The sequence below is a fragment of the Schistocerca gregaria genome, chromosome 7, assembly GCF_023897955.1.
Source record: "Schistocerca gregaria isolate iqSchGreg1 chromosome 7, iqSchGreg1.2, whole genome shotgun sequence".
NCBI classification, from domain to species: Eukaryota; Metazoa; Arthropoda; class Insecta; order Orthoptera; family Acrididae; genus Schistocerca; species Schistocerca gregaria.
This window is the reverse complement of record NC_064926.1, coordinates 427,030,893-427,044,941: the sequence shown is the minus strand read 5'-3', so window position 1 is coordinate 427,044,941 and position 14,049 is coordinate 427,030,893. Positions and strand designations below refer to the sequence as shown.

The 14,049-nt window shown below is 43.7% G+C and overlaps 1 protein-coding gene across 1 annotated transcript in view; it reads left to right on the top strand.

The window, feature by feature from the left end:
• LOC126282040 (bumetanide-sensitive sodium-(potassium)-chloride cotransporter) overlaps window positions 1–14,049 on the top strand; it is a 308,227-nt gene that overhangs the window by 224,041 nt on the left and 70,137 nt on the right. Inside the window, exons 7-8 of the mRNA XM_049981454.1 lie at window positions 7,736–7,875; window positions 11,565–11,756. Coding sequence (XP_049837411.1) covers window positions 7,736–7,875; window positions 11,565–11,756 — 332 coding nt within the window. The remainder of the gene's footprint in view (window positions 1–7,735; window positions 7,876–11,564; window positions 11,757–14,049) is intronic.

The window sequence follows — 14,049 nt, the reverse complement described above, 5'->3', positions numbered from 1 at the left end:
TAGGTCTGAGTAGTTCTAAGTTCTAGGGGACTGATGACCTCAGATGTTAAGTCCCATGGTGCTCAGAGCCATTTGAACCATTTCTTGAACAATCGACTATTTTTGTTCATTCGGTTTTTTCAGCCAAATGAACGTGGCGTCAAATTGAATGACTTGCACCCGTCGAACCGTCTACTCGACGGGAGGCCCTAGTCACAAGACATTTACATTTTTAGCCAGCAATTCTTTTTCAGGTGAACTAAGGCAGTGCTACTTCGTACTGCCAGAGGTTAGTCCTAAGTGAAGATGTATCTAAGGGGCACGCCAAAGTTACCATAAGCAGCATACATGTACATTTAATTATGAACTGAACGGAGTAATTTTTCCTTCATCATTTAAAAGTTATCCATATACTGTTTTGGAATAAATTGTTCCAAGTGCTACTAATGCGTAACTAATTAACCTGACGTATCACTGGGGTAGGCCTACAATCGCTTAAATTGCCGACACCCAACCAGAAAACAGTGAAAATTCGGACATGTGGGTCAAATCGGATTGTTTTTCCGGACACAAACAGTCTGCAGACGATAAGTTGGTCGATGAACACGATGTTCCGTGGGAAGTGGGGACATGAGAGGAGGAATGTTTCCGCGCTTGCGTTTCAGAACTAAATATGCCAGCGAGCTCGCGCCTCCTACTGATCAGCAGATATATGAGAGTATGAAGGATTTTTGAAAGCGCATTCATATTCATTGTAGAACTAATCTGCAGTAAGGGAAATGAAATCAATCTTATACAGCTCAATGAGTAAAGGCAAATAACATTCAACACATTCATTTGTCTGGTGGGCGGGGCGGTTTCGCCGTGTATGTTAGCGCCCAATGTTGGCGGCTTCTTATTGTCTCAATAAAGAAGTTTGGAAAATACATGGTGTTCCAAAATTGTCTTTGTAACTTTGATCACACATATTTCAGAGATGGGAATAGGTAGGCGTTGTTTGTGGCATAATGTTCATATACACCTAAGGTACTAGCAGCTGCTTAACAGAGTTCAGTGGGTTAAGGCGACCATATTTTCTACAGCAAAATTCAGGACACATTAAAAAAATTAACATTACTAATGAAATCTGAACTGAACGTAATAAATGCAAACCATCACTTTAATTTGTTACAAAACGTACGTTAATTTATATTTTATTAGTACCTTCTAATATGAAGGTGTACGACCAGACATACGGTATTTATCAGTACTGTAAACTTTCTTCAACATTCTTCTGCATTCTCCAACAGTCTTATGAAAACATTCATCTTAAGCTCACAATAATTCACTTTAGTTACTGACATTGCTTTTGTAATTTTTACGACAAACTGTGTTTTGTCACTGCTCCACACATTACTCATTTGAGAAAATACCCTTTCGGTAACAGAATACCGATACAGGTGAAATGAACATACAATTTTGGATAAATCGTTTCCTAATTGTTAAATCGTGGACAAATAGGTGGCCCTACATACTTTTGAAAAAATTCAGGGCAGAGCTAGAAAAAACGCACGTGATTGTCACGAAAAACGGGGGGACGGATGGCCACCTTAAATGCGTGCGTCGTCTGTAGCACACAGATTATCTAAGCGACATTCCTGTTCCATGTGCGACCTAGGATATCCTCACTGACGTGTGCTAGTGCTGATCTGATGAGAGTTCACAGTTCGTGCAAGTTCCGCCCGAAAAGTAACATGTAATGGAGTTCCGCAGGACATGGGCGTCAGATATGGTCTATACAAACCGTTCCACACACTGTGCCAGCTGCAAGAGGGTGGACAGTCGATAACTAACATGGGAAAATAACAAAAGACAGCTTTAGGTGTGTGTGAACATTACACCGTAAACCGGATCTTCCTACCTATTCCGATTTCTAAAATATATGTGACAAAATTGCAAAGACAATTTTGGAACATACTGTATGCGCATAGGAAAGCGGCTAAGCGTGCTTACCACTGCGTTTTTAATAGACTAAAACAAAGAATCTACTACAGACCCCCCTTAATGAATTTTATCTAAGGTTTATTACAATCTATTTCCAATCAATCGAATTTCCACAGGCACGAAAAAAGGTCCAGGTTTACCCCGGACAGTAGTATAAAAACCCTTCCAGTATGTCTCTGCATGCCCTCAAAACTAGGACCCATCCGTGGGAATCAGGACCTACTGCAGCCCTAGTTGGGGGTGCAAAGGTGAGTGCAATGGTTCTCTTGAGGCTATATGAACAAGAAAGGAACCTTACGTCGTTTTAGCGACAGTTTGTATTCCGTTTTGTAGGCAATGTGTGGTGATGTCCTCAAACGCAAAATCATTTGAATATTCCGCCTTTTATTTGTCTGGAAGGTAAATGTTTCGTATAGAAAACTACATCGCCAGCTACATAGGTATGTCCTACGTTTTCAGTTTTACAGGTAGTGTCGTAGCTATTAAAAATTCACAAACACGAATTTTCAGAACTATCTGCATGGCGTTAGGAATCTGCGAGGGGGTTGGAGAGATTAACATTTATTAGTTCGTTTTAAAACCGTGTCATATTGAAAAGTTTTTCTATTTCAGTAGTTATTTTCTGCTTCTTATTCTTGTGTGTGCGGAATTTTTCAATTGATTTCTAACATTTTGATGAGATTGCAACAGGACACGTGGTAAACTTCAGGTTTATTTCAGTTTCTCTTCAGATGAGTCAATTAATATATTGCTTCCACACTGGGATGTCTCGCAAGAAGACCGCGAATTTAAAAACCACAGAGACTCGAGCTGAGAGAGAAGTTTAGCAGCAATCGTTCTTGAGTGCGAAACATTCGCGATTGTAACAAGGACACAGGGAAATACCTACTCTCTGTCACAAACCAGAAGAGAAAGTGAGTTCTACTGCACTGTAGTCCAGTTTTGAGCTAAGTTGGAAGTCTCAAGTCTGTAGCTTATCGGGATGTTAGTTTACAATCAATTGCAAAATTTGTACCGAACAGACAAACCGACCGAAAAACAAAGTACCGTCTGCCACACACCACACTCGAAAGCGAGTTAATATTACAGTGTCATTCAGTTCAGAGCTATGTTGAAAGTTTTAAGTCTCTAGCTTACCGGGAAACTACTTTAAAACAGCAAAATTTGTGCTGAAAAAGAAACAGACAAGCAAACGACCTAACAAAAATGTGTTAAAAAGTGATTGTTCATTTATATATACACAAACTACAGTGTAGGACCAGATATTAAACTTTTAAAACCAACCAAATTTTTATTTTTAATGCCACAATTACGAAAATCCCTACTTCAGTAAGTAAATTCACACATTTAGAATGTACTTTATTTTTAGAAATACACAATTTTTATTCGCATCTCCCTACTTCAGTAAGTAAATTCACACATTTAGAATGTACTTTATTTTTAGAAATACACAATTTTTATTAGCATCTCCTTCAAATAAGATAGTCTATCTGTCTCTAAGGAAGTTGTCAACATTAATTATGTTTCATGTATCACCGAAAAGACTGAAAAAGTATGTAAATAAAATTACACAAACGCGGCGAGTACGTGCAAACATCATGTAACGGCCAAACCGACGGACACATTGGTTGTCGCACACTGATACAAACCATTCAAACGCGATGGATGAGTGACAACATTCATATAACGACCGCAACCGACGGGACTTGTTTCAGTTGGTTGTCTCACACTGAAAGAAACCACTCACACACGGTAAGTGAGCGAAAACATTCATACAGCTGAGACTAGTTTCGTTCGGTTGTTTCATTTGGCTGAAAAAACCGAGTTAACAAAAATAGTCGATTGTCCCGTAACTAAAATCTGGGTGCAATTGCACGAAGCTACCTTCCCGTAGGACAAGAAATTAACACAAGTACATCAAAACAAACTAAAGTTAAACGAGGTTACGTCCAGTACCTAGAGACCGAGTGAATTGTTGAACGGGAGAATGACAACATGCTGGCCGTGAGATCCGTATAACGAAAAAGGGAGGAAGGGCCAAGCGACAAGGCTTACCTTATTACGATTTGTGAGGTCGTGGTGCCGAGTGTTCGTTGTGTAAGCGGTATAATTACTCGATAGCAACCAACGTAACTGCTGCAAGCTTCAGGACACGAATCATGCTGATATACATGGACAGTTCTAACACAAAATGGTGGTAATTTCTTCAGTACTACTATCCACTAAATGAAAGCATCCGAGATCAACAACCGAATAGGCAGAAGCGTGGATCTCGGTGCTATCTGTAAAACCGGGCACCGCACTGCAGTGTGCATCCGCAGTTCGCAAGTGGGTCCCAGTAGCCGTAAACAGCGGAGGGCGACGAACTGTTGGTGTAGCCTCGCACCGCAAGACGCCTCGGTTTCTTTGGCTCTCAGGTTGGGACACCTGTTTGGGCGCGAATTCTCCAACGTGGAAAAGTGGTATGGCGTGACTTTACCTTCACATGCAAACGTAACGGCCAAGAACTGTTAAGTAAATTCGCTTTCTTGAGTATTTCCAACATTGACCAATGGAGCAGGTGAAAATTACTCTGCCTCCTCCGGTGATGGTCCTCCATATAAACAATCCTTCTGTGATACTCGTCCGCTGGGCAAAAATACTATAATTAAATAATGTGACCGATTTAGTTGTATGACTTGTTGATTGAGGAACCATTCGCACTCAGATTATTATCAATGAGTTCGAAATTCAACTCGAATCTGTGATTTGAATTTTCAAACCAGTTTTATTGGGCCCTCTTCCTTTATGATGGGAACAGGCAAATACAGCCGCTGTGGCCGCGCCCCGCGTTTTATACGCTCTCAAAAAGTCTCTGCGTTACAACGTTCACAAGAAGTTAGATGACCACTACACCATGTTCTTGTCAGACGATCTGTTCCTCAACACACAGGACTCTTAGGTTTTGGCCAAGAAGCACGTAGTTTATGCTAACATTACCAAAAGTCGGATAACAGAAGAGGTGTGGATTTTGTAGCAGTGGTACAAATTAGGAAGCGATACAAAATACGAAACTCTCTCCTTCATCCAAACTACACTCCTGGAAATTGAAATAAGAACACCGTGAATTCATTGTCCCAGGAAGGGGAAACTTTATTGACACATTCCTGGGGTCAGATACATCACACGATCACACTGACAGAACCACAGGCACATAGACACAGGCAACAGAGCATGCACAATGTCGGCTCTAGTACAGTGTATATCCACCTTTCGCAGCAATGTAGGCTGCTATTCTCCCATGGAGACGATCGTAGAGATGCTGGATGTAGTCCTGTGGAACGGCTTGCCATGCCATTTCCACCTGGCGCCTCAGTTGGACCAGCGTTCGTGCTGGACGTACAGGCCGCGTGAGACGACGCTTCATCCAGTCCCAAACATTCTCAATGGGGGACAGATCCGGAGATCTTGCTGGCCAGGGTAGATGACTTACACCTTCTAGAGCACGTTGGGTGGCACGGGATACATGCGGACGTGCATTGTCCTGTTGGAACAGCAAGTTCCCTTGCCGGTCTAGGAATGGTAGAACGATGGGTTCGATGACGGTTTGGATGTACCGTGCACTATTCAGTGACCCCTCGACGATCACCAGTGTACGGCCAGTGTAGGAGATCGCTCCCCACACCATGATGCCGGGTGTTTGCCCTGTGTGCCTCGGTCGTGTGCAGTCCTGATTGTGGCGCTCACCTGCACGGCGCCAAACACGCATACGACCATCATTGGCACCAAGGCAGAAGCGACTCTCATCGCTGAAGACGACACGTCTCCATTCGTCCCTCCATTCACGCCTGTCGCGACACCACTGGAAGCGGGCTGCACGATGTTGGGGCATGAGCGGAAGACGGCCTAACGGTGTGCGGGACCGTAGCCCAGCTTCATGGAGACGGTTGCGAATGGTCCTCGCCGATACCCCAGGAGCAACAGTGTCCCTAATTTGCTGGGAAGTGGCGGTGCGGTCCCCTACGGCACTGCGTAGGATCCTACGGTCTTGACACACCGGTGTCAATGTGTTCTTTTTTCCATTTCCAGGAGTGTATTTCACTGGCGTCTCTTGAAGTATTATACACTGAACAGCCGAAGAAGCTGGTACACCTGACTAACATCGTGTAGGGTCCCCGCGAGCACGCAGAAGTGCCGCGACACTATTTCTCATGGACTTAACTAACGTCTGAAGTAGTACTGGAAGGAACTGACACCATGAATCCTGCAGGACTGTCCATAAATCCGTAAGAGTAAGAGGGGATGGAGATTTCTTCTGAAAACACGTTGCAAGCATCCCAGATAAAGTTCAAGTCGGGGTAGTTTGATAGCCAACGGAAGTGTTTAAACTCGTAAGAGTGTTCCTGGAGCCACTCTGTAGCAATTTTTGACGTGTGGGGTGTCGCATTATCCTGCTGGAATTGCCCTAAGTCCGCCGGAATGCACAATGGACACGAATGGATGCACTGATCAGACGTGTCACCTGTCAGAGTAGTATCTAGACGTATCAGAGGTCCCATATTACAGCAATCGCACACGTCCCACACCTTTACAGAGCCTCCACCAGCTTGAACAGTTCCCTGCTGACATACAGGGTCCATGGATTCATGCGGTTGTCTCCATAAACGTACACGTTCATCCGCTCGATACAATTTGAAACGAGACTCATCCGACCAGGCAACGTGTTTCCAGTCTTCAACAGTCCAACATCGGAGTTGACGGGCCTAGGCGAAGCGTAAAGCTTTGTGTCGTCCAGTCGTCAAGGGTAAACGAGTGGGCCTTCAGCTCCGAAAGCCCATATCGATGATGTTTCGTTGAATGGTTCGCACACTGACACTTACTGATGGTCCAGCACTGATATGTGTAGCAATTTGTGGAAAGACTGCACTTCTGTCTCTTCAGTCGTCTTCGGTCCCGTTCTTGCAGGATCTTTTTCCCGCCGCAGCAATGTTGGAGATTTGAGGCTGTACTGGATTGCTGGTATTCACGGTAACTCATTCATAAAATGTTCGTACGGGAAAATCCCCACTTCATCGCTACCTCGGAGATACTGTATTTAATAGCTTGTCGCCGACTATAATACCACGTTCAAACTCACTTAAATCTTGATAACCTGATATTGTAGCAGCAGTAACCAATCTAATAACAGCTCCAGACTCTTATATAGGCCTTACTGACCGCAGCGCCGAATTCAGCCTGTTTACTTACCTTTCTTTAGAACTGCAATGTATTTCATTTGATTTCCCTATTTTCACAGAAAAGTTGTATGAAAATTCTAAATCATGGAAGACATTAGTAATTTATTTTCCCTTCATTACGTTCTTCGTTGCGATAAGTTGGTTACCTATGATTTCCTTCGGTCTATCAGTGTGGGCGAAATAACATTTTTACATTTTACTTCTGTGAAGCTGTGTTTGAACTTCCTGTGAGTGTCTAGATTTTTCTTAGACACACATCTTTTCTGCATGTCTGTAAACTTTTTTTGTCATCCATTGGGACCTAGCCTGTTAGCTCTTTTCGGTTATTTCATTCCTACGCGACCTGTACAGTTCTGTTCCTGCCTTAATCTCGTATTTTATTCTTTCAACCATTAATTCGAATACTCCCTTAGTCATCCATGACGTCTTCATGTTTGTTTCCGTTATAGATGTGGTATCCCGTCCTATCTTAATTATAGTCTTCCATTGTATTTCACTCTTACTTAATCACAACAGGAGAAAACGAATAAAGCTAAAGAATGTCTTTTCTGTTACAGCGGACATATTCCAGCAGAACTGGGGTCCAGACTACAGGTATAGTGAAGAGATGGATCAGGATTTCTTTTCGGTGTTCGCCATCTTCTTCCCTTCCGTCACAGGAATTCAAGCGGGAGCCAATATATCTGGTGACCTCAAGGTAAATTCCGCAGAAAATAACTAAATATAGATTCCGTACACTGGGGGCCAAAACTATGAGCCTTTCACACTGAGCTATGAAATGGATATCTTGGATACATCTTCTGGTAAGTGGATTAATATCCTATGTGTTACTACTAAAACAGAACGGCCTGTAAGACTTCGTGGGTTTTTCCCGACATTCTTATTAGTCTTAGATTCAGACGATTGTTGAACAATGTAGTTTGGACCCTTTTTCATAACCATATTGACAGGCATCAGTGCAGACGGTGGGGATAAAGTACCTATGTGGAGGTCAAATACAATCTCTGAAAATAACAAGGAAGCGGAACAGCGGGTATCAGTTAAAGTTTGGTACCAAATTGACGTTATATGACCAAAAGATTCATAATACGCACAGTTCGTCGGATATGAGTCAGGACACCGTTTTCGTGTGGCACAAATGTTGTTGTGATGGCCGGCAGACAATGAAGGATGGCGAACGCAGTAGTCGACCGACAGCAACTCGGACCAGTGACAACCTCGTAGCTGTCGCTGAATTGATCAAACAGGAGTTTCAGATGATGCGTCGGATGCTAGAAAAAACGCTAAAAATCTACTCATCAGTAGTTTTAGCGGGCCCATATGAGAAAATGAGCGGTCAGGAGGCGTGCGCGATGTTTATCCTACATACATCGAAGCAAACGAAAGAATCCAGTTGAACCTTGTCAAGACTTCTTATCCATGATCAAACAGGAAGGAAATTTTCTCACCAAGAGTATATGTGAAATAAACCGCTGGAATTCCGAATGGACAGGCGAAACATTCCCAAGCCCGAAGAAAAGACTGCTTTGAAAAATGAAGGCTGGAGAATGAACTCCAGCTGAAATACAGTAGTAAGTAAGGAATCACATTACAAACTATTAAAACTCTAGCTAGGTTCGTACCTATGGGTTCAAAGGGCCCTCCTCAACTCTCGTGGTATTTTCCTAGCTGAGAAGCAAGTCTCAACTTTGAACTATCGTAAAGTAGGCTGAATGGAAATGGTTTTGAACTTAAAAAAAACTGATAATTTTAAAAAGAAATATGAAAATCAATTCTATGGAATTATAGGTCTTATACTTACAAGAGGGATGAATAAAATCAGCAGTGTCAATCTTCTTCTTCTTTTTCTTGTTATTAGTATTATTGATAATATTGTTGTTGTTACTATTTGGTGTTTGGGATGAACAGGAACAAGTATAAATCTGTTTTGGATCTAGGAGTCTCAGAAACAAAATTAATCTGGTTCAAAAAAAGCTTTATTCAAAACAAGCTCTAAAATATTGCATGATTTGGTTTTTATACTCTTTCCTGAACCAAAATTATTATATTTCCAATTACTTTATTGTAACATTAAATTGATGAACTTGGCTTGTTTTATAATGCAGTAATACACTGACATCATCTTTAAAAATGACCATGTGACTGAATCTACACGTCTTACCATCAGAAGTAACAGTAAGCTTTAGAACAACATTTTCTTGACTAGAAAGTGACTTGTCATCTGTTAAAATAAACGTGTTTAATCGGTCTTGTTTGTTCTATTTGTCTCAGATCCCCAGATTTCCAATCTCCGTTGAGTTTTCTTTCCTATTCTGCCTCTAACTAACAAGTCAAGTTTACTCAGCTATAAGTATTGTACCTATGTGAACAATGTACAATAATTTACTCCATTGTTTCAACTTTAAATCATGATCGCACTGTATATAAAAGGTTCGTCTGAAAAGTTCGATGAATGGTCTCAGTAAATAAAGGGAACAAGTTATCAACATTAGCAGCAACACACTTCTGACACCGATTGTTAAGGTATTGCAATCACTTCTTGTGGAATTGCTCGAAGCACCGTGGTCATGCATTGTTGGATATTCACAAGTCTGAGAAGCGTAGGCCTTTGAGGGCTAATTTAAGGTGGGAAAACAAAAAGAAGTCTGCCGGCATCTTGGGAATAAGAAGAGTGTTGAAAACAGTGACGTTGTATTCAGCGAGAAAGTTGAGTATGCGCTTTGCGACGTGCGGATGGCCGTGTCATTAAGGAAATTCCACTCCCCACGCCGGTACAGTTCTGGCCGAACCCACCGTAAGCATTGCAGCAACCATTTCGAAACTCCTGCGATAAGTACCGGGTTGGCAGTTTGACCCTCGGGTAGAAATTCATGATCGATCAAGCCCTTGCCGGCCGGTGTGGCCGAGCGGTTCTAGGCGCTTCAGTCTGGAACCGCGAGACCGCTACGGTCGCAGGTTAGAATCCTGCCTCGGGCATGGATGTGTGTGATATTCTTAGGTTAGTTACGTTTAAGAAGTTCTAAGTTCTAGGGGACTGATGACCTCAGATGTTAAGTCCAATAGTGCTCAGAGCTATTTGAACAGTGGAATACATGTGTTGATACTGCACCATCAAGCCCTTGCCGTTGCTTCTTTGAGGAGGCGGGGAATATGATGAGTACCATGCCACTGACTGTCGGTTGGACTCTGTATCGTTTTGGTAGCACCACACCTCATGGCCTGCAATGATGATTTCCAAAAGTTAATGATTCCGATCAGACATGTCGATGATATCTCCGTTTCCATCTGAGTTTGCTTCTGCTCGTCTATCAGCGTGTGCGGCACAAACTAGGCACAAAGAGATGTGTCTGACTGTGATCCGTCGATCATCTCGAATGAGAGTGTCCACACGTTCCACCATTGCAGGAGTCACAGCTGTGTGCGGCCGACTGGCACGCGGGAGGTCGGACAGATTTGCTCGGCCTTTTTGCGACGATGACAGACGCCTTGCCCAACGACTCACTGTGCTTTTGTTCACTGCCTGGTCTCAGCAGACCTTCTGCAAGCGCCCATGTTTGCCATATTCTTATTTTCCGTCAAAAGAAACAAAGACAGCGCTCTGTTTGTAATGCTCCTCTATATCGTATAGTGCCGCCACCTACCGGAACTTTGTAAAACAATAGGGGCTGAAGTGGGAATATTCCACGATGTCTCACACAAATTCCGCATTTTTTCAACAGAAATTGCCCGAGAAGAAAAATGTGTTGCATTGCTTGTCGAATGCATCTCATATTCACTGCTTCAACACTCTACACTTGCACATATATTCAATGACCTACGTCACCGTTTTCCCTAACTTTAAGTAAAACTTCATGTTTCCGCGTTGCCTCATTTGGCGCTGCACTCTGCAGTGACAAGAGTTCTCACACTGATTCAGATACCTTGGTCGCAGCGTACACCATTGCATCACTTCGATGATTTGCTCGATAGGGTGTGCCTGTTGACATGTTTCTAAATGTGTGAGCGCGGGGCCGGCCGCTGTGGTCGATCGATTCTAGGCGATTCCTTCCGGAACCGCGCTGCTGCTGCCTCGGGCATGGATGTGTGTGATATCCTTAGTTTAGCTCGGTTTAAGTAGTTCTAAGTCTAGGGGACTGATGACCCCAGATGTTAAGTGCTATAGTGCTTGGAGCCATTTGAATTTGTAAGTGCGGGCGCCGCTTCGTAAGCAGCGTAGTTTTTAACATATGGGACCATTCGCCGAACCTTTCAGGTATACCTTGTATGTGTTACGTTTGCGTCAAGCTATTGACAGTATGGTTTAATAAACGAACTGTTTTTCTTTTAACTGGAAAGTTTAACGGCAGTGCTGTGAGTTTACTAACCTTGTCCTGGATTGTGGCACAGGACGCGTCGATGGCCATCCCAAAGGGGACGCTGCTGGCGCTGCTGATTTCGATGATCTCGTACGCTCTGTTCGTGCTACTGGCCGGCGCGGGGGCGCTGCGGGATGCCAGCGGCAACGTCGCCGACCTCGTCAATGGCACCGTGTCCGCCTGTGCCCCAAACTGCCAGTACGGACTCCAGAACAGCTACACGGTAAGTGAGTTGAGGAGTTCCTAGATAACAGAACGCAGCATGTCATTCACAATGGAGAGAAGTCTTCCGAAGTAAGAGTGACTTCAGGTGTGCCGCAGGGGAGTGTCATAAGACCGTTGCTATTCACAATATACATAAATGACCTGGTGGATGACATCGGAAGTTCACTGAGGCTTTTTGCAGATGATGCTGTGGTGTATCGAGAGGTTGCAACAATGGAAAATTGTACTGAAATGCAGGAGGATCTGCAGCGAATTGACGCATGGAGCAGGGAATGGCAATTGAATCTCAATGTAGACAAGTGTAATGTGCTGCGAATACATAGAAAGATACATCCCTTATCATTTAGCTACAAAATAGCAGGTCAGCAACTGGAAGCAGTTAATTCTGTAAATTATCTGGGAGTACGCATTCGGAGTGATTTAAAATGGAATGATCATATTAAGTTGATCGTCGGTAAAACAGATGCCAGACTGAGATTCATTGGAAGACTCCTAAGGAAATGCAATCCGAAAACAAAGGAAGTAGGTTACAGTACGCTTGTTCGCCCACTGCTTGAATACTGCTCAACAGTGTGGGATCCGTACCAGGTACGGTTGATAGAAGAGATAGAGAAGATCCAACGGAGAGCAGCGCGCTTCGTTACAGGAACATTTAGTAATCGCGAAAGCGTTACGGAGATGATAGATAAACTCCAGTGGAAGACTCTGCAGGAGAGACGCTCAGTAGCTCGGTACGGACTGCTGTTAAAGTTTCGAGAACATACCTTCACCGAAAATTCAAGCACTACATTGCTCCCTCCTACGTATATCTCGCGAAGAGACCATGAGGATAAAATCAGAGAGATTAGAGCCCACACAGAAGCATACCGACAATCCTTCTTTCCACGAACAATACGAGACTGGAATAGAAGGGAGCACCGATAGAGGTACTCAGGGTACCTTCCGCCACACACTGTCAGGTGGCTTGCGGAGTATGGATGTAGATGTAGATGTAGATGTGCTGCTCTCTCTAGCCCTTCCAAACTGAAGCAAGCCGATCGCTGATCTAGTAACGCGAACACTGAGCCCTGCCCACAAGGGGACCGCGCCTACTCGCCATCACTAATTTCGCTCAAATTTATGGTATACTAATCGAGTACCCGACGTTGCGTAGGTAACTATTTCTCCAATTACACACGGAAGCCCCAAAGAAACTGGTATAGGCATGCGTATTCAAATACAGAGATATGTTAACAGGCAGGATACGGCGCTGTGGTGTGTAACACCTACCGGTATGCAGCGTGTTACAAAAAGATACGGCCAAACTTTCAGGAAACATTCCTCACACACAAATAAAGAAAAGATGTTATGTGGACATGTGTCCGGAAACGCTTAATTTCCATGTTAGAGCTCATTTTAGTTTCGTCAGTATGTACTATACTTCCTCGATTCACCGCCAGTTGGCCCAATTGAAGGAAGTAATGTTGACTTCGGTGCTTGTGTTGACATGCGACTCATTGCTCTACAGTACTAGCATCAAGCATATCAGTACGTAGCAGCAACAGGTTAGTGTTCATCACGAACGTGGTTTTGCAGTCAGTGCAATGTTTACAAATGCGAAGTTGGCAGATGCCCATTTGATGTATGGATTAGCACGGGGCAATAGCCGTGGCGCGGTACGTTTGTATTGCGACAGATTTCCAGAACGAAGGTGTCCCGACAGGAAGACGTTCGAAGCAATTGATCGGCGTCTTAGGGAGCCGGAACATTCCAGCCTATGACTCGCGACTGAGGAAGACCCAGAACGACGAGGACAACTGCAATGGACGAGGCAATTCTTCGTGCAGTTGACGATAACTCTAATGTCAGCGTCAGAGAAGTTGCTGCTGTACAAGGTAACGTTGACCACGTCACTGTATGTAGAGTGCTACGGGAGAACCAGTTGTTTCCGTACCATGTACAGCGTGTGCAGGCACTATCAGCAGCTGATTGGCCTCCACGGGTGCACTTCTGCGAATGGTTCATCCAACAATGTGTCAATCCTCATTTCAGTGCAAATGTTCTCTTTACGGATGAGGCTTCATTCCAATGTGATCAAATTGTAAATTTTTACAATCAACATGTGTGGGCTGACGAGAATCCGCACGCAGTTGTGCAGTCACGTCATCAACACAGATTTTCTATGAATCTTTGGGCAGGCACTGTTTGTGATGTCTTGATTGGGCCCCATGTTCTTCCACCTACGCTCAGTGGAGCACGTTATCATGATTTCATACGGGATACTCAACCTGTGCTGCTAGAACATGTACCTT